The 25,133-nt window shown below is 38.8% G+C and overlaps 1 protein-coding gene across 1 annotated transcript in view; it reads right to left on the bottom strand.

The window, feature by feature from the left end:
* FGGY (FGGY carbohydrate kinase domain containing) overlaps positions 1–25,133 on the bottom strand; it is a 137,578-nt gene that overhangs the window by 35,347 nt on the left and 77,098 nt on the right. Inside the window, exons 8-11 of the mRNA XM_075710850.1 lie at positions 12,643–12,750; positions 9,164–9,225; positions 3,957–4,104; positions 2,192–2,266 (exon numbers count right to left, since the gene is read on the bottom strand). Of these exons, the coding sequence (XP_075566965.1) occupies positions 2,192–2,266; positions 3,957–4,104; positions 9,164–9,225; positions 12,643–12,750 (393 nt within the window). The remainder of the gene's footprint in view (positions 1–2,191; positions 2,267–3,956; positions 4,105–9,163; positions 9,226–12,642; positions 12,751–25,133) is intronic.

Consider the following 25,133-nt stretch of genomic DNA (forward strand, 5'->3'; position numbering starts at 1 on the left):
AGAACGAGCTTGACGGCCACAATTATATCTCTGATCATGTTCTCATCAGTCTAACTGTTGCATCGCATTTTGCAATGAATAGTTAAAAGGATATTCTCTTTCACTACTTCTGAAATTCAAATTTATTAACAACTTCTCTCACAACATACACACGTCAAAGACCCTGAGAAAGAACATGCTGTGAAAATTATTTTGTGTTTACCTGCCTGGAAAATTGTATTCACAGAGCAATTTAAATTAAAGCCAGACTTATTTCACTGTGGGTGGGGGGGAAACTAATTTAATCCTGGATGGGAGAAAATGCAAATTGAGGGGCTTCAAATGCAAATTTTATATAAAAAGAAAAAAGCTTCTCCTGCTGAAAAGAAAACCAGAGATTAACATTCTGTGGGCAGGCCCATACTTTTCACAAGATTTTTACTTAGGTTTAAAGTCTATCTTGCACCCATTGAAGACAGCTAATGGTACAGGATTGGGGCTGTCCTGAATGAGAACTGTTTCCTTCAACAAAAGTGAAGCTAAAGTTGGGAGTGACAGCGTATGAGAGGAAAATTAAATTTCCTAGGTATCACATTAGCAGTTAGTAAATACACCAAGTCAAAACCAAGTCTAGTCTGTCTACTTTTTAGTCACTGTTTCAATAGTGTTTTAAGAAAAATGAATTTCCGTTAACTTACAATGAAAACTACGGTATGGCCTTTTTATATTATATCTCACAATTAGTGCAATTAGCTATCAAAAAGATATGCAGATGCTGAATTTAGTGTTCAACACAGTATTTGTGTCTTACAATAAAATTTGAGTTGTATCATATAGTGAGATAATAGGTGACTTTCCCAGGATTTCCAGCAGAGAATGTTTCCACTTCGTTAGCACGGTATAATAACGGAGCACCTGTTTGATACTGGAAAGTTTCTTTCAGGGGGCAGTATCAGTCGCTGGCATTGTTTAAACTCTCCTAGACATTCTTATTTAAATGGTGGGATTATACTGAAGCATCAGGTATAACGAAGCTACATTAATCTAAAAAAGGATCAAAACTCACAACAATGAATTCCAGGCTGGGGTTAAGTTCTCGTTATTTGCTGAAGAGGGAGGGTTAGCACATAAGATGTACGATTCACAGTAAATTTACAGCAGCCGCCCACCCTCTATATCCCAGATGGCTGACCCAGCCTAGCAAAGTTGTTGTTTAACCAGTACAGGAGTTTGGAAGTTTTCCAACTGAACAGAGTTTTGTCAGGAAAACTCCCCAATTCATCAATCTGTTAATGTTTTGCAAAACCACCTCAAGTTCAACAAACTTAAAAAAAAAAAAAATCACAGAAAGGATGTCAAAGGAATGCCGATTTCAGTCACCAAATGCCTGGGGATAGCACGCCCCATTGAAAATACCCTGCACCAGGGTTTCAAAACAACTTCTATGGCCCAGGTTTTCACTTCAAAATAGAACTTCTTGTGAACTGGAAATCCTGGGTTCCAAAGAAAATTAGGGCAGAAACAAAAGTATTTCAATAAAATTACCCATCTCTGCATGTTAGCACACATCGAGGACATTTTCATAAAGGCAGTCCCACTGTCCACTTTTACAGAAACACAGCCACGGGCTGGAAATGCCACGCATGAGGCAACTGCTTGCCTTGCAGCAGGGAAACCAAGGGAAGAATGAGATCTGGTCTGTTCAATCTGTTGCGTTATGAACTGAATCACAGACCCTCTCCGACTTGCTGTGGTACAGAGTTCTGACTCATCTAACAGGCAAGCAGGGGAAATCCATGGATTTAGGAACAATCTGAAGCTGAGGCATTTTAGGGGATTGCAAGTTCCTTCATACAAGTGCCAAAGCTTTTTCCTTCCACTCTCTCAGCTTCCCTCTAGACAGCCCATGATGTTAACACTGCCCCATATAGTATCAGCCCCTTTCCTCACATCTGCACTAGAGGCAAAAGCTCCATTTACAGAATTGCCATAAGGAGAAAACTTTTTAGGGGAACATTTTCTCCACAGACTGTGGATTATCCTACAGTAGGGAGTAGTCACCAATTGTGGGTAAACAATGTTTTGCTCCTTGAAGAAGTCCATTAAATGAATTAATCAATTATTAGAAATCTGTTTAGCAGAAGGGAATGATCAGTCTGCCACAGAACATGAGACAATTCATTTACTCTTCTATGCACTTAAAATGGCTTACAGCAATGGCTTGAATCGTGGCCAAGTAGATAAGGGCAAGTTCATCCAGACCCCGAGACAACGTTAGTCCAACAACCTGTGCAAAGATCAAAAAGAAAATGTACAAATCCAGCCAAAGTAAAACTCTATTATTTTCTATGGTTTCTTGTTGTAACAAGTTTTAAGTGCTAATTCTAAGCCCTACTTTTGTGAGCTGTACTCATAATGCTATGTTAAACATGTTATTCCTGATCTGCGAAGAACCACATAAATTGTTCTTGCCCTTGCAAAGAAATAAAGAACAAACACCATATTGTACAGGATTAGAGATAGATTAACTCTGACAGTTTTATGTTATGACTCAGATATTGCTCGTGAATGTATTTAATGTAATAATATGAAAATGCTATTACATAAAAATAACTTTTTAAAAGCATTTCTCCCCCTCCCTTCCAAGCACCCTAAAACTGAAACACAATTAATAATTAAAGACTATATCTTAACCTCCTTTACTCTGACATAAATCAATACTGCACTGTAGTTACTCTGGATTAATATCAGCATAGGCAAGACCTGGATGCAGCCATAACTGTGGCAGAAAAAATGTGTTGCTATTACCAGTATTTGCATATGGCCATCATACCAAGAAAATTCTGATTCTGCTGCAGCATATAATTCTTTCATAAAATAATACAGGTATTATTAGGACTCCCAAAATATAAGCCATCTATTTTTTTTTTAATATTTCCCTCGTTTGTGGTTTAAAATGTGTTGTGGTGCTTATGCCTACCTTTTCCTATCTCAGTCTCAAATACAGCAGATTTTGGTGCTGGTGAATAGCTTGAGATGCTCGCTTCAAGGACAATATGCCATTTTGAAGTAGATTTTTGCATTAATCACCAGGTATTTTGATATCATCAAATTATACCCTTATGATATTCTTCTGCTATAGTTCTGCACAGTAACATCCTGGGCTTGTGACCTAGCCAATCTACCACCATGAAGTTCAGTGAAGAGAAACATCCAAACATTTAAAGATGGCCTGAAAATCTCCCCAGCAGAGGTCCTCTGCTGAGCCTCCAGACACTGCTCTTTCTGGTCCCAGATTGCAATGCTCTGAAAATTTCTTTGTACGGAACACAATATTTCAATCCCTTTAAGTTCCAAAAGTAGCAATTTTAAACCCACAAGCCAGAATCAAATCAGGTTTACCTTTGAACAAAGATGTGTATGAAGCACCATGGTTGCGTATTTCCGATCATGAGAGCATCTATGCCCATTTTTAACAATAAGCAGAGGAGCTTTTCAGTTTCTGTTGAAATTTGCTATGCAACAACTCTAGTACAGCACGTTTACTGAATATTTATTTGTTTAAATCAAGCAATCTCTCCTCAGAATGTTTCATTCCTTTCCCAGATAAGCATACCCAAATTTCTGTTGAAATTAATTGCAACAGATAGGCAAAATTTGGTAGACAGGTGAGTTAACAACAGCAAGCGCTGCTAGTCAGTGCTCTGAAATGTGATTCCTAGGAAAGATACTGGGACACACACACGATCCTCATATTTTTAGAAAATAAATGTGGCTGTAGTGATATCTCAACTACAATGATCTCTGGTTTTCTACTGAAACATTAGCACACTTTGAAATGCAGCAAGAAACCCAAATCCTATGGGATAGTTTAAATAGCTAAGGAGGAGTACGCTCAAAATTGAAAAAAACTTCTTCCAAACTTTTTTTTTTTTTACCCTCCATTGACCTTTCTGCAAAGACAGGCTGTTTCTTACCATGCCCTTTAGTGTCAGATCTGTTAAGGGAGATCTGTTACCATGGAAATCTGGCCAAACATGTAAATCAACAGTGAGGAAACCCACAGGCAAAGATTTCTTAATCAGATCCAGGTGACTGTTCAAGTATGTATATATACTGTGAGCACTAGAAGAAAAACAAGTCAGAAAAAGAGTGGGGGAGGTTATTCATCAAACATAAAACATTTGTACTACCATCAAATGCAGAAAACCCATCAAAGAATGCCAAATCCCAAATTTAAAACACAGGGGGAGAAAAGCAAAAATGACTGCTTGCTGAGCCCATGGCATTGCAGGGTGAGGGCAGTGGGGATGTCTATCTGCACGTCCATTCAACAGGCCATCTGAGTTCCTTGATCCCACAGGATGAGGGGAGATAATGGCAGTTTGTGATCTTGAGTTTGTACATTGACTCCTATGGGTCCCTAGGTGTGCCAGAGCTGTTTATATTTTTGGGGCTGATGATGCTTGTCTCTTAACAGAAAGGTGCTGACACTGTGAAAGAGAAAGCTAGAGAAAAGCAAGCTGAGAGAGAGGAATAAGGATGATTCCAGACAGAAATTAAAATCAAATTCCTTTACAAATGTTTAAAAATTTCTCTGATTAATCAATAGCACTGGACTTACAGCTTTCCTTTTTTAAACCATAATTATTTCAGTGTGTGTTATGATTAAAATGCAGCACTAAGGGTGGAGGAGAGAAAGCAAGTGGCTGCTATTTTAGGGAGGAGCTGAACGTGGGCCTAAATATGATTGTATCTAAGTTCAGATACTACACCCAGCTCCACCATATCCAACAGACTTTTTCCTGGACCCAGAGTAATCTTAGGACTAATGGTGAATTCTTCAGTGCTTTGGCTTGCAATGATTCTAGTGACATTCCATTTTAAAAATGTTGCAATTATGCTCAGAATATTTTTTCAAATACTCATGCTCTCATAAACACATTCATATACATTTTTCAACTCCTCAGAAATCTCCAAGTGGGGCATTTAATTCTAGACATGTGGGTCAATAATAGCATCTAACCCTAATTACAATTGATTAGTCATTGTCTCATCCACTGTAGACCCAAACAGTGATATTCATTTAGCCTCTACATGTATATTCAATCATGCACTAATGAGATCCCTAAGGGAATTTGGCATATGCTTTACTAGTTTGACTTCTGACCTGCTAGCAGCTGTATATTTATACTTTGCATTCAACCATTCAGCTGCATGTTTTTTCAATTATACCTTACCATGTGTATGCTATCAGAGGATATCATTCAAAATGAAGTACACTTGGAAGACATTAAAATAACTAATTCACATAATTATTCACGTACTTTAAAATGTACTTTGTGTGTCTTCCTGGACCTGAATTATGATAATTTTGAGGTCACAATCATTTTTTCCCCCTTGTTGTAAAAGTGGCCCTATTTTCTACATCCCTACAGACTGCACTATAAGCAGTACATGCTAAGGACAAAGTCATTTTATTTCCAGTCTAAGTCATGGCTTGACTGTTGGGAAGGAAAAGAAAGGAAAGCTTCACTCAACCACAGACCTACCAGACATCCCTGCTTCTCGATTGCTCTCGCAAGGATTAGCCATTCATGCAGCTCGGACAGAACACAAGGACTGTACAAAAGAGGCTGAAGTTCAGCCAAATATGCTTAAGATCTGCATAACCTTGGAATTACACTTTTTTCCCCACACCTTTTACGGTTTTTTTTCCTACATACAGATATGGGTTCAAGGCACTACTTTTGGACTGAGTGACTGGCAAAATCCTTCAAACACTTGCCAGTTCCAGTTTCTACCAAGTTTGCGTTATATGTAGTATTACACTATTAGCTCTCTGAAGCTTTTTCTATTCAGCTCTGTGAGAAAGTACCAGTAGCAGCTCGATCTGACTTGCAGAGTTGAGCACAAGCTATTCCTATTAAAAAGAAACTATGGTGAAAGTGGTGAATAAGAAATCAATGCAAGTTTGCCAGGGACGTAACTTCAGAAAGCAACAAGAGGTTGGTATTTAAACTGTTCAGGAATCCTGGAAGATGCCAGCAGGTATCTTCCAGGAAAAAATCTAAAAATTTTAGATTTCTAAATCTAAAAAAAAAGGGGTCTAAAACATCTAGAGGTACAGGGAACTGTCAAATATGATTATTATGTTCTGCTTGAAAGATCCCAGAATTGATGGCAGATAATGTGTGTGACGCTTCACCACATTTTTTTCAGGAGCTATTTCTTTAGATGGGGAAATGGCATTGAGAAGTGAAGGAAAGGAAATTCTGTCCTAAAACATAGCGCTTCACAAAGCGCCAAAGTGCATATAATCTTCACTGTCAAACAGTTAGAAACTGTGATTCTAGGAAGCAGAAGTATTTAAACATTAAAGCATAAATGATCATATGATTTCTTTTTTTGCTTTCCTACTATAGCCTACTTGTATTGTGTTTTACCATATCAGTAATGACTAGGTGTCAGACCTACACAATATATAGGTTGAAGACCAGAGGTTCTATCTACAAAGCAGTTTCTGCATGAAAGAAACCAAGTTTTGTTGTTGCTCACAGAGTATGCCAATTAGTTAGACCAAATGCTAAATTTACAGCTGTCCAGACAATCCTCATGTAATTCAACTCTCTCCACTTCCAGTAAAAGAAGGGAAAAGAGAACATAGGAATAGTACTGGGAGGGTTGCACAAGACTGGTCTTCAGCACAAGTGGTCAGTAGGAGCTGGTTTCTGGCAAATCAGTCTGAGCCGCTCGCGCCCTAACAAGCTACCACAAATTATCGAAACAGTGATAAACAGCTTGCAAACTCTTGCTCCTGGTATAGGCAAAGGAACAGAAGTCTGCACAGTGAAGCTTCTGAGATCAGCTGCTCAGCAGGCAGTTTGCCATTGCCAAATCTGCTTATAAGCAGCATTGTGAGCCTGGGAGAAAGGAAAGACAGGCTTGGGGAGGTAGAAGTAGGTGATAGGCAGCAGCAAGTAAGAGGCAGGGATTTGTGACCTCAGATGTTGTTTTCTAATGATCCAGACATGCATGTGGTTTTTGTCACTACAAAACAAGCCCAACTCTCCACAGTGTTGCACCTAGCATGGGAATTAAAGGTAATATGCAATTGCACACCTAAGTATGGAATTCTCATTTTGTTTTCTTTTGATGACCACTTGCAATGGCTGAACAGATATAAATTCCTACACCACACAGAGAATATATTGAACATAATGAACCAGATTCTCTGAAATATTCTGCTGAGATTTCTGGGCAAATAATTTACCATCATCACCAACAATCCCCCAAAACAAGACACTACGTTCTTGTTAACTACATGACTTAGTGTAAGTAAACGCATAATCCAAAGTTTGGGCCAACACTGTTCACTAAAAAAATGCCTTCCACTTGTATTGCTACTGCTACTAGTCCCTATGGCAAGGCTGAAGCTTGTGCTCCATGTGTAGAAAGAAACGAAGAAATAAGGAGAAAAATTCAGTTCAAATTGCAAAGTTCTTGATTTTTGTTTATTCAAATTACATTCTTTAAATTTAACGAATATTTGAGAAGGACAGGGAGAAGGGGGATGGGGGAATTAATAAGAGACCTTTTTACTAAATTGATAGCTATCCAAACATTTCATTAGGAGGGTAATATCTGGAAAACATTATAAAAACATCATTGAGAAAATTAACTTTATAAAATATTATCATTCTTTTTATAAAATATTATAACCCTTTTTATAAATGCTATCCTCCACAGTTTTACTAACTGCAGGAGACTCAAATCCAAAGTTATGACACCATACACTCGGATAACATGGAATTCTATTCCCAATATTCTGTATTTAGTGTCCTATTCACATCACATTCCAAGCTTTTTGCACTATGAAATTAGTTGTGGTCAGTCAGTTCAGTAACAGACCTCGTATGGACAAGCAGGCTACTCTATACTCATTTTTCCAACACAGAAAAAAAAATGGTTTATCCTGGCATCACAGACTAAACTAATTGTTTGTCTTATGCTTCTGCTTCATATGGGGGCACTGGAAAAATGGCCTGGAAGCCAAAATTTTGGAAAAACACCCAGATCAATCCTTATTCCAAACCTACACAGATGCATTTATTTCCTGATATCCTTTTTTAAAGAACAACAAAGAGAATTCTAGGAAGCATGAATCTATTTCATACTGAATGAATTCCAATACATTTCTGGGAATCCTGGTCAAGTTCTTAACAAACAAGTAAGGAATTGGGCACTACAAAGCATGGAAGGGTCATCCAGAGAAAGCAGGTAGCCTTATCCCCCCAGGGAGGTCTGAAAATAACTGTATAACTGCATGCACTTAATACATCTATCAGGACTGACCCTTGCCTTTTAGACCAGATTGATAAACTGAAGATAAAATGCCAAGTTAGCTGTTCTTTTCTTTAATCTAAGGAGGAAAAAGAAATTAAAAGAGAATCAAGTTTTCATCCAATGTGCCTAACTGTTCAGCTAAGATCTCTCTGGGAGTGACATGAACCATCTTAAAAGGAATCCAAGCCAAAATAGCTTGAGAAATTCCAGATCTGACAGAAGTGTCTGGACTGTCTTCATTCACTTCCAAAGCAGACCAAACTGAAATTCCACATCGCACACAGCCTCCCGCTCAAGGAATCCTGGAGTTACCTCCAATTCACTCCTACATCTTAAGTTTTGTCTGAAAATTCATCCTGGGTTTCTCTGTTCTATTTGTGCTGCCATGCAAAAGTTTTTCATACAGTGGCTATACCTTCCTTTAGATGACTGTTCCAAAAATATTGAATAATATTCCTAATTATGCTGTATCTCATCCTTGGAGCTTAATAGTGTCACCTACAAATTAAGACACAGCATTAGGCCAAGGCATAAAGGTCTGCTGAACAGGGCTGATGCTACGGTATCAAGAAATACCCTGGGCTAGATAAAAAAGAAGCTGAAAAACAGGAAGTTAGTATCACCACTTAGATATGCCAAAGGTATCTGAGGAGAGTTTAAAGCTTTTGTCTTTGAGCAATCACCTGGCAAGCCTTCGTAAATACTTCCAGACCACTATCAGACTGTTAATTCCCCTGTTTCAGAATAAGGATACAGCAGTGCAATTCTGCACTGCTGGGAATACAGTGTATCATCAATTGGTAAGGCAGGTATGTGATAAAGGAATAAGAACAGTGACCTGGCTGCAGCTTTTGACTGTAATTCCGGGAAGGCGACATGGCCTCGGACCACATGATCTATCTGAAAAAGAGCAAAGCAACATTTTTTGGATGATTACATGCTACAGATTTGGTCCCAGAAAAGGGTAATGCAGTGTCATAACTTGAAAAAGACAAGAGAGCTTCTAAATTACTCGTGAGGTGTTAAGTCCTAGTCCTAGTGAAGCCAATGGCAAAACTCCCACTGACATTACTGGATTCAGGATTTGGCTTAAAAACAGTAAGAAAAAACAACCAATGCAGCACCAAAAATAGGCAAAATGCTAAGCATGCAGCTCCTCAGTCAGAAGAGCAAGCTGAAAGGATGACTTTTTTCCTGTCCAACCCTACCTGAGAACATGTCCTCTAGTCTCACCCATTCTCTTGCATGCACATCCTCACTGGAATTCTACCAGGAGCATCTTCTTGGCCCAAATCCCTACATCTTTCTATATCACACTGTTATAATAAAACACAAGGTGTGTTGTCATCCTGATAGATGCTCCATATGTTCATTTCAGGAAACAAAATGTATACCCTGACAAGCAATTATTGCTATAAAAAAAGATCGATATAGGCTCTGTCTTATACTAAATTTATAAATCAGCTTGTCCTTTCAGTCCAGTGGCTACCATTATTCACAAAACAAAGTATCAGGTACTTTTAAGATAATAATTCAGCAGGTTTTGTGGCCTCTTGGTAATATCCCATGAGAGGTGACAGTAAAAGCTCAGGAGGCAAAACTAGAGCTACTCAAGAGCATTGAGTATATTTGGCAATACCTATTGGCAGCAAACCACATTAGGTATTTAATTTTTAACACCATCAGTGTAGTCCTTAACCAGTATAGGAAAACATACAATGAAGCATACACATCTGAACACAGCAATAAAAATAATGCATCCTGTTCTTTCTGAGATTTGCATCAAAGACAAAACTCAAACATGTGCATGCATTAGAAACAAAGCTCAGGCCTGAATTTTGCAATCTTGCATAATCTCTTTAGAACATAGGAGCAGCTCATAAATTCAGAATTAAATCTATAAATAAGTATCACATATACATGTGTGATATGAAAGCACTTTACACAAAAATTTTACAGACATTATGAATTTAGATATTTAAATGCCCTCAATTCAAGACATGGCCACATGAGGGTTGCATCTAGAAATACTTTTCTGCTATTCTTTATTTTACAGTTTGTAATGATGTCATGCCATCCTTTGTTTTTGTTGTGCAACATCTTTCTTCCTATAAATATTGAAAATCCAGTGCAAAAGCCCATCTTTTATAATAAGCCCATCTTTTATAAGAGACAAACCAACAAGCTTTTCTAAAACAAGCCAAGTTCTTAATTCTTCATTTGGACTCCATCTGAACCAATTTTCAAAATCCAACAGACTTTTTCGCAGCTGTATCAATAAAAAATTAATTAGAGATTTTTAAAGGGAAGCGTATCAGTTTTACTTTTAAGAAGTTCAACAAACTGTTCAAATTTCATTAAAAGAATTCACCTTTGGGCATAGATTGAGCAATGAGAAGAATCCCAAAACATGTCAATTTTTTTGTTCTCAGACAGCTTGAAGTATGAGAAAGCAGGGTCTTAAAAAGACTACAGCTTTTAAATTACAAAGATAATGAATGCAACCTACCCTCCACACTAGTGTGTACATACACTGTTTCCTCCTATGGCTCCCTATCTGTTTTCAGTACATACAACCTCAAGAAAACCACAATAAGATATACTAAGAACGTTTTAATAAGACAGCTTCCCTAATATAACTTACAGTATTTACAGCTGAGTTTTGCTATGGGTCCCAACAAGATCATACATTTTTCCAGCAATTTCTTTAATGACTCAGGAACATCTTGCTCTCTGGTACTAGAATAGAAAGGATTTTTAAAATAATCCTTCTAAAATGCCCTAACTCTCATGGTACATTTTAAGTGTTGAACCACCTTGAGCCAGCCAACGGAAAACACCGACTTGTTGTATCCTCTCTAGAGCTTTGTTAAGTGGCCTTACCCGCTTTGGATTAAGCACATAGAGACTTCTCTCAAAAGTGGTCTTACAGAGAAACATGCAAGATTTGCCATTTTGCTTTTAAAGTGGTGGTATTATGAGTAATAATTTAATTTTACTTCTGGCTGTAGCAGCTACCTATAAAATGGGACACTTTGGTTCTAGCCTGCCCCATCTTGACCTGAAAAATTTAAAGCACACACATCCCATCTGCTGCGAGAGCGCTTTAGCCATGAGGCTAAGGATGGGTTAAAGATGGGATGGGAAGCAGAGGCTGCAGGAGAGAAAGAGGGATGACTCTCCTGCTGAAGCTGTGACACTGTACAGACAGGAATGTCAGATTCATGTGGCCAAGGAGAGAGCACAGGAGGGAACACCAATTCATAGCTCAGCGCTTAGGGTGTGTCTGGGCTTCCTGATCCAGGATTATTTCTGTTTCTCATTCAGTGACTGTTCCATGTAGAATGTATAAATGCAGTGATGCTCCAATCTACTACTTCCTGGAAATGCACTCTGATTACTAGGCTTTTAGAAAGGTGGGTGATGCTAGGTCTGAGTAAGAGAGCAATTATGTCTGCAACTTGTGAAAGGCCAAACCCAGCTGTATGTTTGCTGAGCTTACAGAGGATACCTACAGATCTAGGCCCGCCTCCTGTAGTTTCTCAAGAGGAGCTTGGCACCTCATCCCTAAGGGCAGTCAGTATTTCTACAGACTGAGCAGGGAGGCACATGGGGAGTTTTAGAAGCTTCCAGGGTTAAGCAGCCACTAAGGTCTTGCTGGCACTTTTGGACTCAAGCCTAAATACTGTTTTATACATCTAGCCTTTCTTTAAATTTGACACCAGTGTTTTAGTTCTGACTGTAAATAAGAAAATTAATTTTTAGAGAATACAGTCTGGTTTTAATTTTTTCAATAAATTAAATTAACCTAATACAGTTAGACTCTTTGCACTCAAGGAAAGAATTGAGGTGACAATATATGCAGTATCTATGTAGACAGGATAACACTTTAATATATTACTATTCTGTTCATACAATACATCTTTCATTTATGCCCATCAATGAGCACAGTTGTCCTATATAACACAATATGTATAATTTTCTTTATCTCAAAGTCTATCTCAGCCTCCTACTAAACTAAAGAATGAATGCCTATTTGCCTGTAAAATAATAACTATAATCATCATCATAAAAGGAAAACATGTCCTTAGTGCTCTGCCCCATATATAATCCTCTATCAGTATGTAAATGAACATTTTGTTAAGAGACATAACAATCAACTAATTGTGTACTGCTTTCAGCAGCATGGTATCTCCTGTGGTCTTATGGAGCTGTTTCAGGCCGAGCTCTGGCTGAATTGATGGTGAACTATTCCAAATTAAAGCAGTCGTGGCAGACCTTCCATCTTGCAGTCTGTTTGTGTCTCCAAACACTTACCAGTTTTCCTGTAGCACTTTGACCTCCTTCATTCAACCACAATCCAGGTACCATTGCAGAGAAATAAGGTCCCCAAACACCAGGCACAAAAATGGGTGTTTCACTGACCTGGAAAAGCAAGAGAGTGCTCTAGTGAATCAAACTACCTGTCAAAGTATGTACTTCACAACTAATGTTTGGCAGCTATCAGAGTCCAATACTGAAATAACTCCTGCTCCTCCACTGGAGTTACCAACATGAGTGGAGATGTATCAGTAGAGATTTACTCTAAGAAGAATGTGGAGAAATACGTCCCCCATTTGCGTCATTTTTAGATGAGATGACACAGCTGCAGCTATTGATTGCACAACTGGCCCCGCTCACTCCCATTTACAGAACAGCTGGGTCTGGCCATGCAGGAAGTAAGAAATTTCAGGAACAGGAGCTGTATTTTACAGGGAGAGAGAAACCGCCCTGTTTCTCCAGAAGAACACCTGACTTAGAATGAACAGTTGGTACAACACTCTGCTTGACTGTCATCAGAAAATACAGCCAATGTAATCGGCAACCAGCATTTACAGAGCACTCATCCTGTATGTCTTCAGAGTTAAGAATCATGGGGGAATCCTGCTGACAGAGGACAGCAAGGTCGCCCAAGATCTGCCATCAGCTCCCAAGGCTTGCAGTGGAACCCCAAGCTTAAGCGCTCTCACAGTGCTGTCAGGAGAGTTAGGTGTCTTAGGTAGAAGCCGCAAACCTGGGCTTGTGTTAGCCGACAGGAAACATTTGCCTGGGTAAGCATTAGATTCTGCCCCTTACTTAGGCTTAGCTTTACACAAACCACTCCTTCCTTCACACCTGTGAACCCTTTCATCAAGGCAGATATCTAAGCACTACCATCCAAAAACTGAACAGGACTGTATTCTACCGCTTGCACACAAATACAACACCCACATATACAGTGATATCCTGCTCCTATGCAGTATTTTAGTGGTTAGACCACTCAGGATGTGGGAGACACTGGTTCATTTCCTTTCTCTGCTTCAGAAGATGCAAATCACCAGTTTTTAAGGGTGGAGGGCATTTTCCTTCCTCTTATAAAGCTGTTCCACTTTCAATAGACTAGATAGACTTTCTAGACTTCCTTTCTGGTCCAGAAAGAAAGTGTAACTAGGTATGCTATCTAGTCTAGCAAGTGAAGCACAGCACACTATGGGGAACGGGGCAGTAGAACTCGGGTCCTAGTACTTGCTACAAAGACTAGTTATGTATTCTGCACTGGTTGAACACATGAGTAATTCTTGCAGTGGGGGCTGGAGAAGACAGGTCATGCACTCCCCTGGCAGGCTACCTGTCTTCTCTTTGAAGCATGATTCATGTTTTCTCATCCAGGACCAACAGAGGTATATACATTTGAGGTATACGCAGCCATGATTTCACTGGGAAAAGAGGATGGCAGTGCCATCCTACACCATCACATGATGCATGAATGCACTTCCCACTAGTCCATGTTAATGGGAAGGCTAAATCTGCCACTGTTGTTCTCTAGAAGGTGGGAAGTGCTCCAAGAGGAGGAAACATGACAATTCCCTAACAAAATAAGCCTGTAGGTTTGCAATGCTGGAACAGCAAAAAAGAAAGGTCTTAGTCAATGGGACATGGGTTTTTTTGTATTTAGACCTTGCTCTTCATTAGCAAAATTCTAGACCCATTAAAGGATGCTTGAGGTTTGCTATTGATTTCAGTAAGGCCTGGACTTCATGTCAAAATAGTTTTGAGGAGGAGTAATTAAAAATTCAGGTCTGTTCCTGTTAAACTTGATGCACATGCTCCCTATATTTAAACAGGCCAAACTTTAAAGACAGTTTTTGCTAGCAACTAGGGAATGTGCTCCAAGATGCAGTGTACTGGCATTTGTGCATCACACATGTTTAGTAAATACACCAGCAGGGAGGTTGCTGCACAAACAATAGTCTGCTCAAGCCATAAACTTACATTACAGCTGATTCCTGTCATGAAGTAGGAAAACAAAACAACAAAAACTGGTTTCTCAAAATACATCACTACAGTGTCAAGCAATCCTGGTTTCTCTTAGGTATGCATCTAATAAATACAAGAATCTTGCTCAGTTCTCCACTCAGCTCTAACGCGCTGACTTTCGCTAAAGATGTATGCGTGCACATATGTCTGTGTGTCTGCGTAAGATTTTGGCTGGCTAAACCCATTAAAGAGCAAGAATAGCTGCACTGAATTTAAAAAGGCATTTATGACTCCAAGTGGACGAAGCTACGTCAAAAACATTGCAAAGACATTTGGTTTTGTTTTGTTTTCTCTTAAAACTACAAATTAATACAGCTTTGAGTTTTCAACACCTCTATGGGGCAAGCCTTCTTTTACAATTTCAATAACAAAATGAAGTGCAACAGAAAGCAAATCCTAAAATAACCTGATTTTTAGACCAATTCCACATTACTGACCTTACTGAGAACACAGCATAAGCTCAAAATTCCCATTTAGTATTTTCTCCAAAGTAGTGCCAAGAACACAAGCATCCCATCTCATTCCCATCCTATAGCTGTGGACACAAGGTATGTCTCTACAGGTAGGAAGGAACATTTAGGGCAGAAGGGGCCTGGGTTTTTGAAGTCTCACCTCAAACTATTTTTGATGCAGCAAACTTCGCAGTATTCTGTACTCTACTGTGATTTCTGAGGGAAGAATCTAGCTACACTAGATGTATCAAGCTTAAAATCCAACTGCTGTGTAGTCTGAAGAAAGCAATTAGTCTAAGGATATTAAAGGCACAAATATGCTTTGTGAACACACAGGAAGTTCTAAACATCGAGAAGGACGATACAGTTAAAAAAACCCCCAACTTTCTTCTGTCCTTAGTCCACAACTTACCAAATTGTCCTATATGTCTGATAACACTAAAAGGTTTAGATTCATTAAAAGACCAAACTCTCTCTGGAGCCAGTACTTCTGGCCTAGTATTTTGGACAACCACAGGAATCTGCCAGGACAGGATATTTCCGCGCTGGCTCTTCTCAAATTACACTAAGACTTTCCGATCATCTTACTACTGAAGGACCATTTGTATGCATTCCAGCAAACTCTCAACACATAAATAGAGCAAATGAGGGAGCTGCGTACCGCCACACTGATGAATATAGCCAGTGGGGTATTAGGTTATCACTTTTTTTCTGCTGTGGGAACTTTTAACTGGAGTAAAGAACGTTGGCTATCATGCTGGGCTTTATTGGTGCTGCATATGGCATCATCAGATTTCCTATTTCCTCCTTCAACTTAAAGAGTTTAATTCACATTTTACAGACTCTGTGTTTTGATGCACGTGGAAAGTGAGAAAATTGGGAAATAACATACTCCCCAAAACAGACACACAATCTTTGAGAAGCAACAGGGTGAACATGCTTCCATAGATATGTGCATAAGAAATAGCAAATGGTTTCCATTTCCCCTCCTTGAAATAATTTGGATGATGGTTAAGTTTTTCAAGCCATGCAGCAGCTGGCATTTGTATTTTCATAATAAAAAGTCCAAAATCTGTTTGAGTGTACATACCACCCAATCCCACTAAAACACATGACTAGACATAAGCATAAGGCTGGAGAAATAGTGCAAAGTTAGCCACAGAACCCAGAAGGTAAGCACAATTTGCCAGACTCGGAGCTATTTTTGTTACACTAATACCATGTCCTCTTCATAGCTTCCTATTGCCTTCAGATATTCTTATGATGATATAGGAGGCTTAATGTGGTGTCATTATTTTTTTTCCTTTAATGAGCTTAAGAAAATCCTTAATCTTTTTAGTAGAAAAACAACATCTGTTTTAGATTTATGGGCAATTGATTTTTATTTTTAAAGCAAGTAAGAGATGTCATCCTTCTCTGAAAGTTAAAATACATGTTCAAAGGAAGCCTCAGACTTTCTGCCTTCTATTTAACTTAAATTCATCCTGTGACATGCTCCTATTGTGAGGCATGTAAACGTTTATCATTTTTTACCTATAGTGAAACTGAAACACAGAGAGGATATCCTCTGCTAGACGTTAGAATGATCTCTGCACAACAATTATTGCAGCAGGAATTTGAAGACAGGAGATGAGAAGAATCTGAACCTATTCACACTCTGAGTCATAAGCGGCATCTATAAATATGTCAGTTGAACATATTCACACAAAGACTATTGCCCTCATCTGTGATGATGCTTACTTACAGAAGTGTTATACTTGGACAAGCAATTCCACCTCACAGTTACTCTGTCTGTGGATGGGGAAGAATTCCTTTGTGTAGGAAAATGTCACCTTTCCATGTCTCCCCAACACAAACCTTCCTACTTGGTCAGCCCATCATTTCAGGTGAGATGAACTCAAAAGAGTTCAACACCACCTGAAAGGGAGAAAAAAGAGAAAAACGTTCTGTCTGGGAGGATTTAACCTCAGCGTGTGCTTTATAAAAGATCACACTAATATGTAAGATATGTAAACATTATAGAGCAATCAGAAACAAATGAAATGATGAATTCAGTTTAACAATATTCAGCTGTGGTGCAACTGCCAGAAGGCACTTTTTGTTATGAATACATCATTTGGATGAGTTACAGACCAGATTTCAACCCTGGCGTGTGCTAGGAAAATCAATGTCAAACTATGTAAGATCAGAAAGTATCAGCAGCACATCTGGCAGCCCACAGAAATGAAAAATGTCTTTAAAATATATAATGCTAGATAGAACTGAGCAAAAGTATGAAAGGACCTGCTTAAATGGCACTAATATGAGCTCTGTAATGTATTTAATTTAGTTTAGTCCTTCCCACTTGCCTCTCCCTCTAAAACAAAACCAGGCAAAAAAATCCACCTCTTGTAGAAGTCTATGTGGAAAAAAACACTACTTACCACTTATAGGCTAACTTACAGCTCATGTAAGTGAATGAAAGGAGTCAGTGCCTTTAATCCAAAATAAGTTCAGCTTTCAGGACTGTCATTTAGTACAAAGAGCGGAACAGAACACAGACCTTCACAGATGAGAATCACCTAGGCATACAGCCATCCCGTAAAATGAGTAAGTCACAATGTGAGATTTTTTTTGCTTAGTTTTGTTTTGCTAGACTAGCCATAATGATCAGGCACATGCTTGTGTTTCCTCCTCGGTTTTATGTAAATGTTACAGTAATCAGAGACAAGATAAAATAAAACAGGCCACACTGGTGAGAGCAGTTTTATGGAAGCATGAGTTTCAGCACGCTTCAGAATTTTCTTCCTTAGCTGACACCATCTGTTGCTGGTGGAGGCTTACACAAATTCCTCACAATAACACTATTGGAGAATTTAGCTATTACCTGAAAAGTAAATCTTTATATTAACAGGGTATACTGCTATATATCCATCTTCTTCCATTTTTATTTCTGCTTCCTAATATTGGACCTCTGATATCTGGCAGCATTCTAGTATCACTATCAGATTCTCTATTAACTTGCAATATGCAATAGAGAGAGAAAATAAAATTTCAGTAGAACTATTCTTGACTTGCCATCACTTACATGAAAGCCAAATTAAGCCTTCATTCTACTGTCACCATTCTACTGTCACAACTGTTTTAGAGTAACCGTTTGCTAATGAGAAGCTAGGTCAGAAAATTTGTTTGAAAATCAACTCACTTACCAGCTTCTATAGCCAAAAATTCAGAATTAACAGCTGCTTTTGTTAGGCTAAGGCAGGTATGAAAAAAGATCTAAGATATTAATGCAGAGTAGGGAAAGAAACAAGGAAAAGCACTGTATCAGTCACCAACTAATAAATACTCTTTACAGTTCTGGCCTTTGATCATTGACAAGTCAAATACTTTCATTAACTTCTCTGCTGACTTTTAACTTTCAAACTTTCTGACTGACTGTGGATTGAGAATACTGACATTCATTCAATTCAGGGGTTTTACATTGATGCATAAAATCCTGTATTAAGAAAACTGTATAATTTTGCTTCTGCTGACAGATGGGTCTCATATAGCTATTCAACCACAACTCCCTGACAAAGAATGAAAGAGATTCATAAAAAAAGGAGAGAATTCAAAGGGAAACCCAAGAATGTTTCATTTCTAGGTTTCTGGTTCAAACTTAGGTCATAGTAATAGCTACTGAATGTGTGATTTAATAACAGCACTTTCTGGTGGCCTATATATTAACTGGGCGGAGTTGGAGCATGCAATTGTATTTTCAGTGAACTGATGCCTACTCTAAAATTGCCATCCTGGCATTATTTCTCAAGCAACAAATGGGTTGAAAACTAAGCTTCCCCATAACACTGAAGGCAACTCTCTAGGTTAAGACTATGGTGAGTACAGTCAACTTGTTAAAATATATTTATTATTAGCAGTAATTACATATTAAACATCTAACAGCATTCAAGCTTTAACCTGATGTAAAAGATATTTAAGAAAATAAGGTCTTGGGACACAAGAAATGTACATCAGAACACAAAGGAAATTAAAATTTATTAATATTCCAATTCCTATAGGTCATATACCACCAGTAATTTATTTGATTCTATTTTAAGCTTCTGTCACCTGGCCATCATTGCTTTGCTATGTAGCTACATAGCTTGTGGTGGCAAGTCACATAGCAATCTTCCATGTGACAGGTTGGTATCCCATGGGCCATCCGCAGTGACAGAGTTGCTCTGCAATGATATTTAGGCTAGGCCACAAAAATTTTTGCATGGAGCTAACTTTATCCCACTGGAAGCATGGAAGCTACTTGAGCAACAACAACATAGATACAGAATGTGGACTTCGGGATTCTGCCTGAACACATCCATCCACAGATTATTTTGGTAATCTGTTTACATGCAGTTGAAGAATTCTGGCTTATGTGATGAAATCACTTTCATCAATGCCTTGCTGAACATACGCTCCATCATTTGTTGCCAAGGCTATGTCACAGATTTACCAAACCTAGAGACCTGGAAAGTTACTAAACCCTAGAGACTCCCATTTAGTTATGAGGATGGCAACAGAATGAATCAAAGCAAAACAAAATTGTCCAACTATGTCTATCGAGGTTGTGCAACAACAACAAAAAATATTCAAAGACAGGGGGCAATATTTTGCAGTATAAGATACTGCAAGATAAAATTTCTGTGGAGCCAGGCAAGGCTGAGAGAGACAGACAGAAAGGCAGATATCATCCAAACCAGAAAAAATCGTGCAAGAGAATCAAAGGATGCTGGGTACTGCCCAGAGCATAAACTTATGGCCAGAGAGGGGCCCGTAGTGGGAAAGTGGAAACAGAAACATGTGTTCAGTATTATTGTTTTGCCCAAGTTGGTTTCTTTCGTGTTGGCTGTAGTAAAGAAATGCCTTCCTGTCACCCGGGTCCCCTCACTGCCTTTAGTACCACATGAGGTAAATGTAAAGAGCAACTGCTCGCAGGACTGGAGCTCTGGCAGAGGCGTACACGCCTATTTAGCTCGCAGGGCCTGAGGCAATTGACCTGAGGGGTCTCAGAGGAGAGTTTCCACCCAGAAAATGCAATTGAGAGGCCAAGGGAGAAGACAATGATACTGCTTATTTACACACCACGATAACATTAAGAACACAGGTCCAGCACATTTCAGTCCAGCAGCTCAGCAAGGTTCCAAGTGCAGTGGACCCACAAAAGCCATGTATGACAATATTAAAAAAAACACCTTCTTGATTCTGCTGGTTATTCTGCACTTGGTAATATCACAAACTTGTATGACAAAGGTCAAACCAATCACAACCACAGTAGCACCCTTAAGTAAAAATTACCGGAATTAGAAACACACAGAGAGTATGCATCAAAATGCAGACAGGGATCTGAAATTTCTGATGATGATTTGGTGCTAGTATTCCAGTTCAATCCCTGCTTTAGTTATTTTCCAGACAAAACGTTCACTGCAGCCTACAAGTAGGAGACACAGATGAATTCTTAGGGACTACTGTTAGCTATTATTCCAAAGGGTAACCCTTATAAGAAGGGTAGCAAAACGTGAATGACATGCATGCAGAAATATTTCTAATTTTCTGTATTTTCCATAAAACATTAACTGGGCTACCACCAGAAGCCAGATTGAAGCTGTATTTCTCAGAAAACCTGACAATGGATGCTGTGGGGCTTAAACTCACTGTACTCCTTAACAGAGCAACAGACCCCTCTACACAGCGGCCCATTTTTAGACAGCAGCCAGGTCCATCCTCTTCATCTGAGCTGACTGTGGGTATTTTATGCTTTTTTTTTCCAATGCACTACATCGGTTTTCAGCCAATGGTATGTATAGTATTAGTATGTCTTAGGGTACAGCCACATGAATAAATTATTATGGGCAAAACTAGGAGGTCAGTTGCCTGGCAAAACCACCTCTACTCATCATCTTTCTGTGGTATATCGTGTGACAGATCCCAGGGACCTCGCACATTCCACAGGAAACCAAGGCCAGGAGTGCTACTCCAGAGTTGCTGACATCGTGCAAATACACACTATAGATTACTCAGTTAATTTCTTCACGTGCCTGTACTCTTATTATTTGATCACACAACAGGATCTTTAAATTCTTTTTTTTTTCTTTAATACTAATCTTATGAAAGAAGCTTGCAATGATATCAGCATCCAAATATTAACCAGCAAAGCCGGACAACTGAGATTTGTCTTAAAAGGAATATTTTTCACATTATGAAATTCTGCCATTTTCCTGAGGGGAAAATACAGTACCTACCTCTCCTACTGTAAACTTCTGACTTCCTCTCTTTGCACTCAAAACTCCAAATTCAAAAGCAGAATATAAAAACAGAAAAAAAATGAAAATTTTATTGGAAGCAAAATGCTCTTCATTTTCTTTGCCTTATTATTACCTGTTTTTAAATGGTGAAATGTTAATAAAATATCACTTCTTGCCCAAAAAATGTATTTTTATAAATCTCCTTTTCAGCTGGGAAAAGATGTTAGTAAAATGAGAGACAAAGATAGACAGAAAGAGAAAAGAAAATTTCAAGCATGATTAAATCAAATAGGGTGAGTATATATTTTGTTTTCACCATATATTGCCTATGTCATCAGAGCAATGAAACTCAACTGCAAGAAAGTCGAGTTTGGCTCACTGCATTTAGGGCTGCAGTAAACCTTCCCAATTAATTTTCTCCTCACAACAGAACAAAAACAGAATGGGTGCTCCAGTTCAGAAATGATACTGAAATCCAAACCTCACATGTGATGGAAGAGAATGGCAGCTTGGGGTTAGGTAGCTCCACCATCTTGGAAGCTGGATCCTGACAATCCTGTTATAAAAAGGCAAATCCTGAACACTGTTGAGTTAAAACTGAAACCTATTAACAGAAAATCTGAGCAATAAAATCTATCCTTCCAATTGAGCAACAGGCAAAAAGACCAAGATGGTAGAAAATTACCCCTGACACCAATGGGCTGGCGAAGCTCCTTGTGATCCAACAGATGATCTTCTAAAGAGGTATCATAAACTAAAGGTGTTAGAGGGGTAGATGGACCTGTTTTCTTTGTAGAAGAATGATGCTGTTTTCTTTGTAGAAAGAAGAGTTTTATGAGAAACTGTCAGATGGTTGAGACGCTGGACCCAAGAACTAAGAACTGTCCCCAGAGAGGGGCTGGAGCAAGTGGATCAAGCTGTGTATCAGTGCAAGGAGAGGTCAGGAGGGACTAGAGAGTAGTTTCAGATTAACAGTTAGGTCAATCAGAGCCACATACAAGACAGGTCTCCAGGAGACCACAATGGGAGCCGGGAGAAGTCTAAGCACAGCATCTGCCTCTAGAACTGTCCCTGGGTTTGCTCTCCCCAGATACAGGAAAACAAAACTGGTATCCCCAACAGAAAATTTCCACCCCTGTAAGCTTTTATTCCTTGGGTGTGAGGTTAACCTCCTGTCTTTATTCCAGGAAGTGAACTTGGAACCAAGCCTGGGACAACTTCAGAGTCTCAACTCTGGAAGAATGAATTCATGGGTAATCATTCCAGATTCATTCAATGTTCACCATTTCCATCTGCCTAAATCAGAACTTCAAATGTCTTATCAGGGACCCTGACCGAATGCTCAGCTTTGAAACAAAACCTTTAAACTAGATGAATTTTGACTGTTCCAAGCTTGAATGTTCACATACATTTACTTCTGCCTTTTATCAGTATCCATTAACACCAAGCATATTTTATGTTTTGGGTTGGGAAAGTATACAACAGGCACACAGTAGCATATCATCCTTTCCTTTGTATTCCCAAAGGTCAAGGTTTCTTACATAAATTGGCAAAAAAAAAGACGCTTTAATCTGTTAAATTGTTTTCAAGATCCAAAACAAAAAAAAAAAGGCCACATTCATGATGGATTCAGAAGCTTTTTGCTAAGCACTTAAGCACTAGCAGTTCTGCACTGATTTATTTTATTGGTTTATTTAGTGAAATGTCTGGATACAGATATACAGATTAACCTTTTTTTCCCCTCATATTTACTGTGTCGCCTTCCTTGAAATGAGAACTACAAGTGTTTTGATAAATGGACTGAAAGGTTGTCTGGTTACACCATAGCTTCTACTTGTGTCCTCTGCTGAAATGCTATTATGTACCCTTCTAAAGCAATGCTGCTCCATGACTCACAGCCGTTACTTCTGTGCATCTCGTAACAATAGCTCACCGGGGATATAGGGCCTCAAATGAGCTAGAACAATTTATACCACCCATTTATTTTTACTTCTCTTCCAATGATAGATACTCACTGTCACAAAATGCCAGTTTATGTGAAGATTATAAATCTTCCAGCACAGACAACTAACTGCAGGCCATTTTAAATATGCACTTTCTAACACCACAATTTGCTGCTATGGTAAATTAAATTCCTGAAAGCTCATCACAGTATGAACTAACTCTTCGCAATGTTTAAAAAAATAAAATCAAAAAGTCAAACCAAAGATCCATATAGCCCGCTAACCTGTTGTTAACAGTGGCTGGTAACAGATGGCTTAGGGAAGAGCATAGGAACAGGGTAAACATACGATAATTCTTCCCCAGAATGTCCTCCCAGCCTCCAGTGAGTAGAAGTTCAAGCAAATTTCTGTTCTTACTTCCAACCAGCACAAGAGACCAAGTCTTCAAAAGAGACTGACTGAGATTGCAAACAAAACACATTTTTCATGAATGTTAGCAATCTCTCAGTAAAAAGCTCCATTTGTGCATTAGAAAAGAAATTTACGATAATGCTGTCTTGTAGATCAGTACAAGCCTTTTACAAGAACACTGGAGTTTTTTAAGTGTCTCAGAATTATTCCTTCAGCTCACAGCCCTTCAGCTTCAGTTCTAGTTCCTAAACAAACACAGCTCAGATACCACTTTGCAGCACTACCTTATTTTAGGTAGTGAGACCTCATCCCAACCTGAAAGGTTAGGAACTGTGCACATGGAACAGCTGTGTCACAAATACTGGTGGATGCTGCACCTCACTCACCAGATACAAAACCAACTCCACCTCCAAATGAGACTTAAGAAAACCCCACCAACCCTCCCAGCCAAACTCTGCATAGTCCAAGGCAGGCCCAGTCCTTGTCACTGAGGCTAGAAGACAGCAGTATGACATGCTGGGCCAGCACAGGAACAGAGGGTCTCCATAAGAGGTTTCTAGCACTGACCTTCTCCCAAAGAGCTGATGGTAGAATTGTGAACTGTAGGAAGATATGAGCTGTCCTGTCTCATACCCTTTCCTGCAGATTGTATCGTTAAGATCCTTGTCTTCTTTCATAGTTATCTCTAACAGGCATGCTAAATAGTCCAAGTCTTGATAACCCCAGTCCAGTCAACTTACTGTATCAGTTGTTGACTTGGAGCTTAGTAGCTGATGTGACAGAAGTTCAAGGCAAGGGTGGGAAAGAAATCTCAGATGTGGCATTTAAACAGGAAACTCAAGGGAGTTTTGCGTGTAGGTATTATTCCTAACCTTATTATTTAAGGGGGAGAATTATTCTTCAAAACCTGCAGTTCTTACTGCAATCAACTTGAAATACCAAGGAAAACCAAAATCTTTTCAAATATGTTCTGGTGTATTTATCTACTCTGGATGCCCATCCCATGTACCTTAAGGCCTTTCTTACTTATTTATTGCATAATACAGTTAATTTTAGAGATTTATTTTCCTTTTTCACCATTAGGTAAGTATTCCTTCCATATTATTGAAGGCCACTACCAACAATAGTATCATACTTACAAGTAAAATAAACCTCCTGCAATACCTCTGAGTTACTGGAAGCAGATTTACATTATATGGGATATGCTATCACACACTATTTTAAACATATTTTTAAACATTTGAATAACTAAATGGGTAAATCCTGAGAACCTTATTTGGTGTTTATTCAGCCCTTACTTACTGAGACAAACTCCCAAGGACAGAGTAAACATTGAAAGAGGACCTCAGACCTTCACCCACAGTTATAAACAATGAACTCATCATAAACAGTGTTTCCCAGCTGAC

This window comes from Pelecanus crispus, chromosome 5 (genome assembly GCF_030463565.1).
Source record: "Pelecanus crispus isolate bPelCri1 chromosome 5, bPelCri1.pri, whole genome shotgun sequence".
Lineage (NCBI taxonomy): Eukaryota > Metazoa > Chordata > Aves > Pelecaniformes > Pelecanidae > Pelecanus > Pelecanus crispus.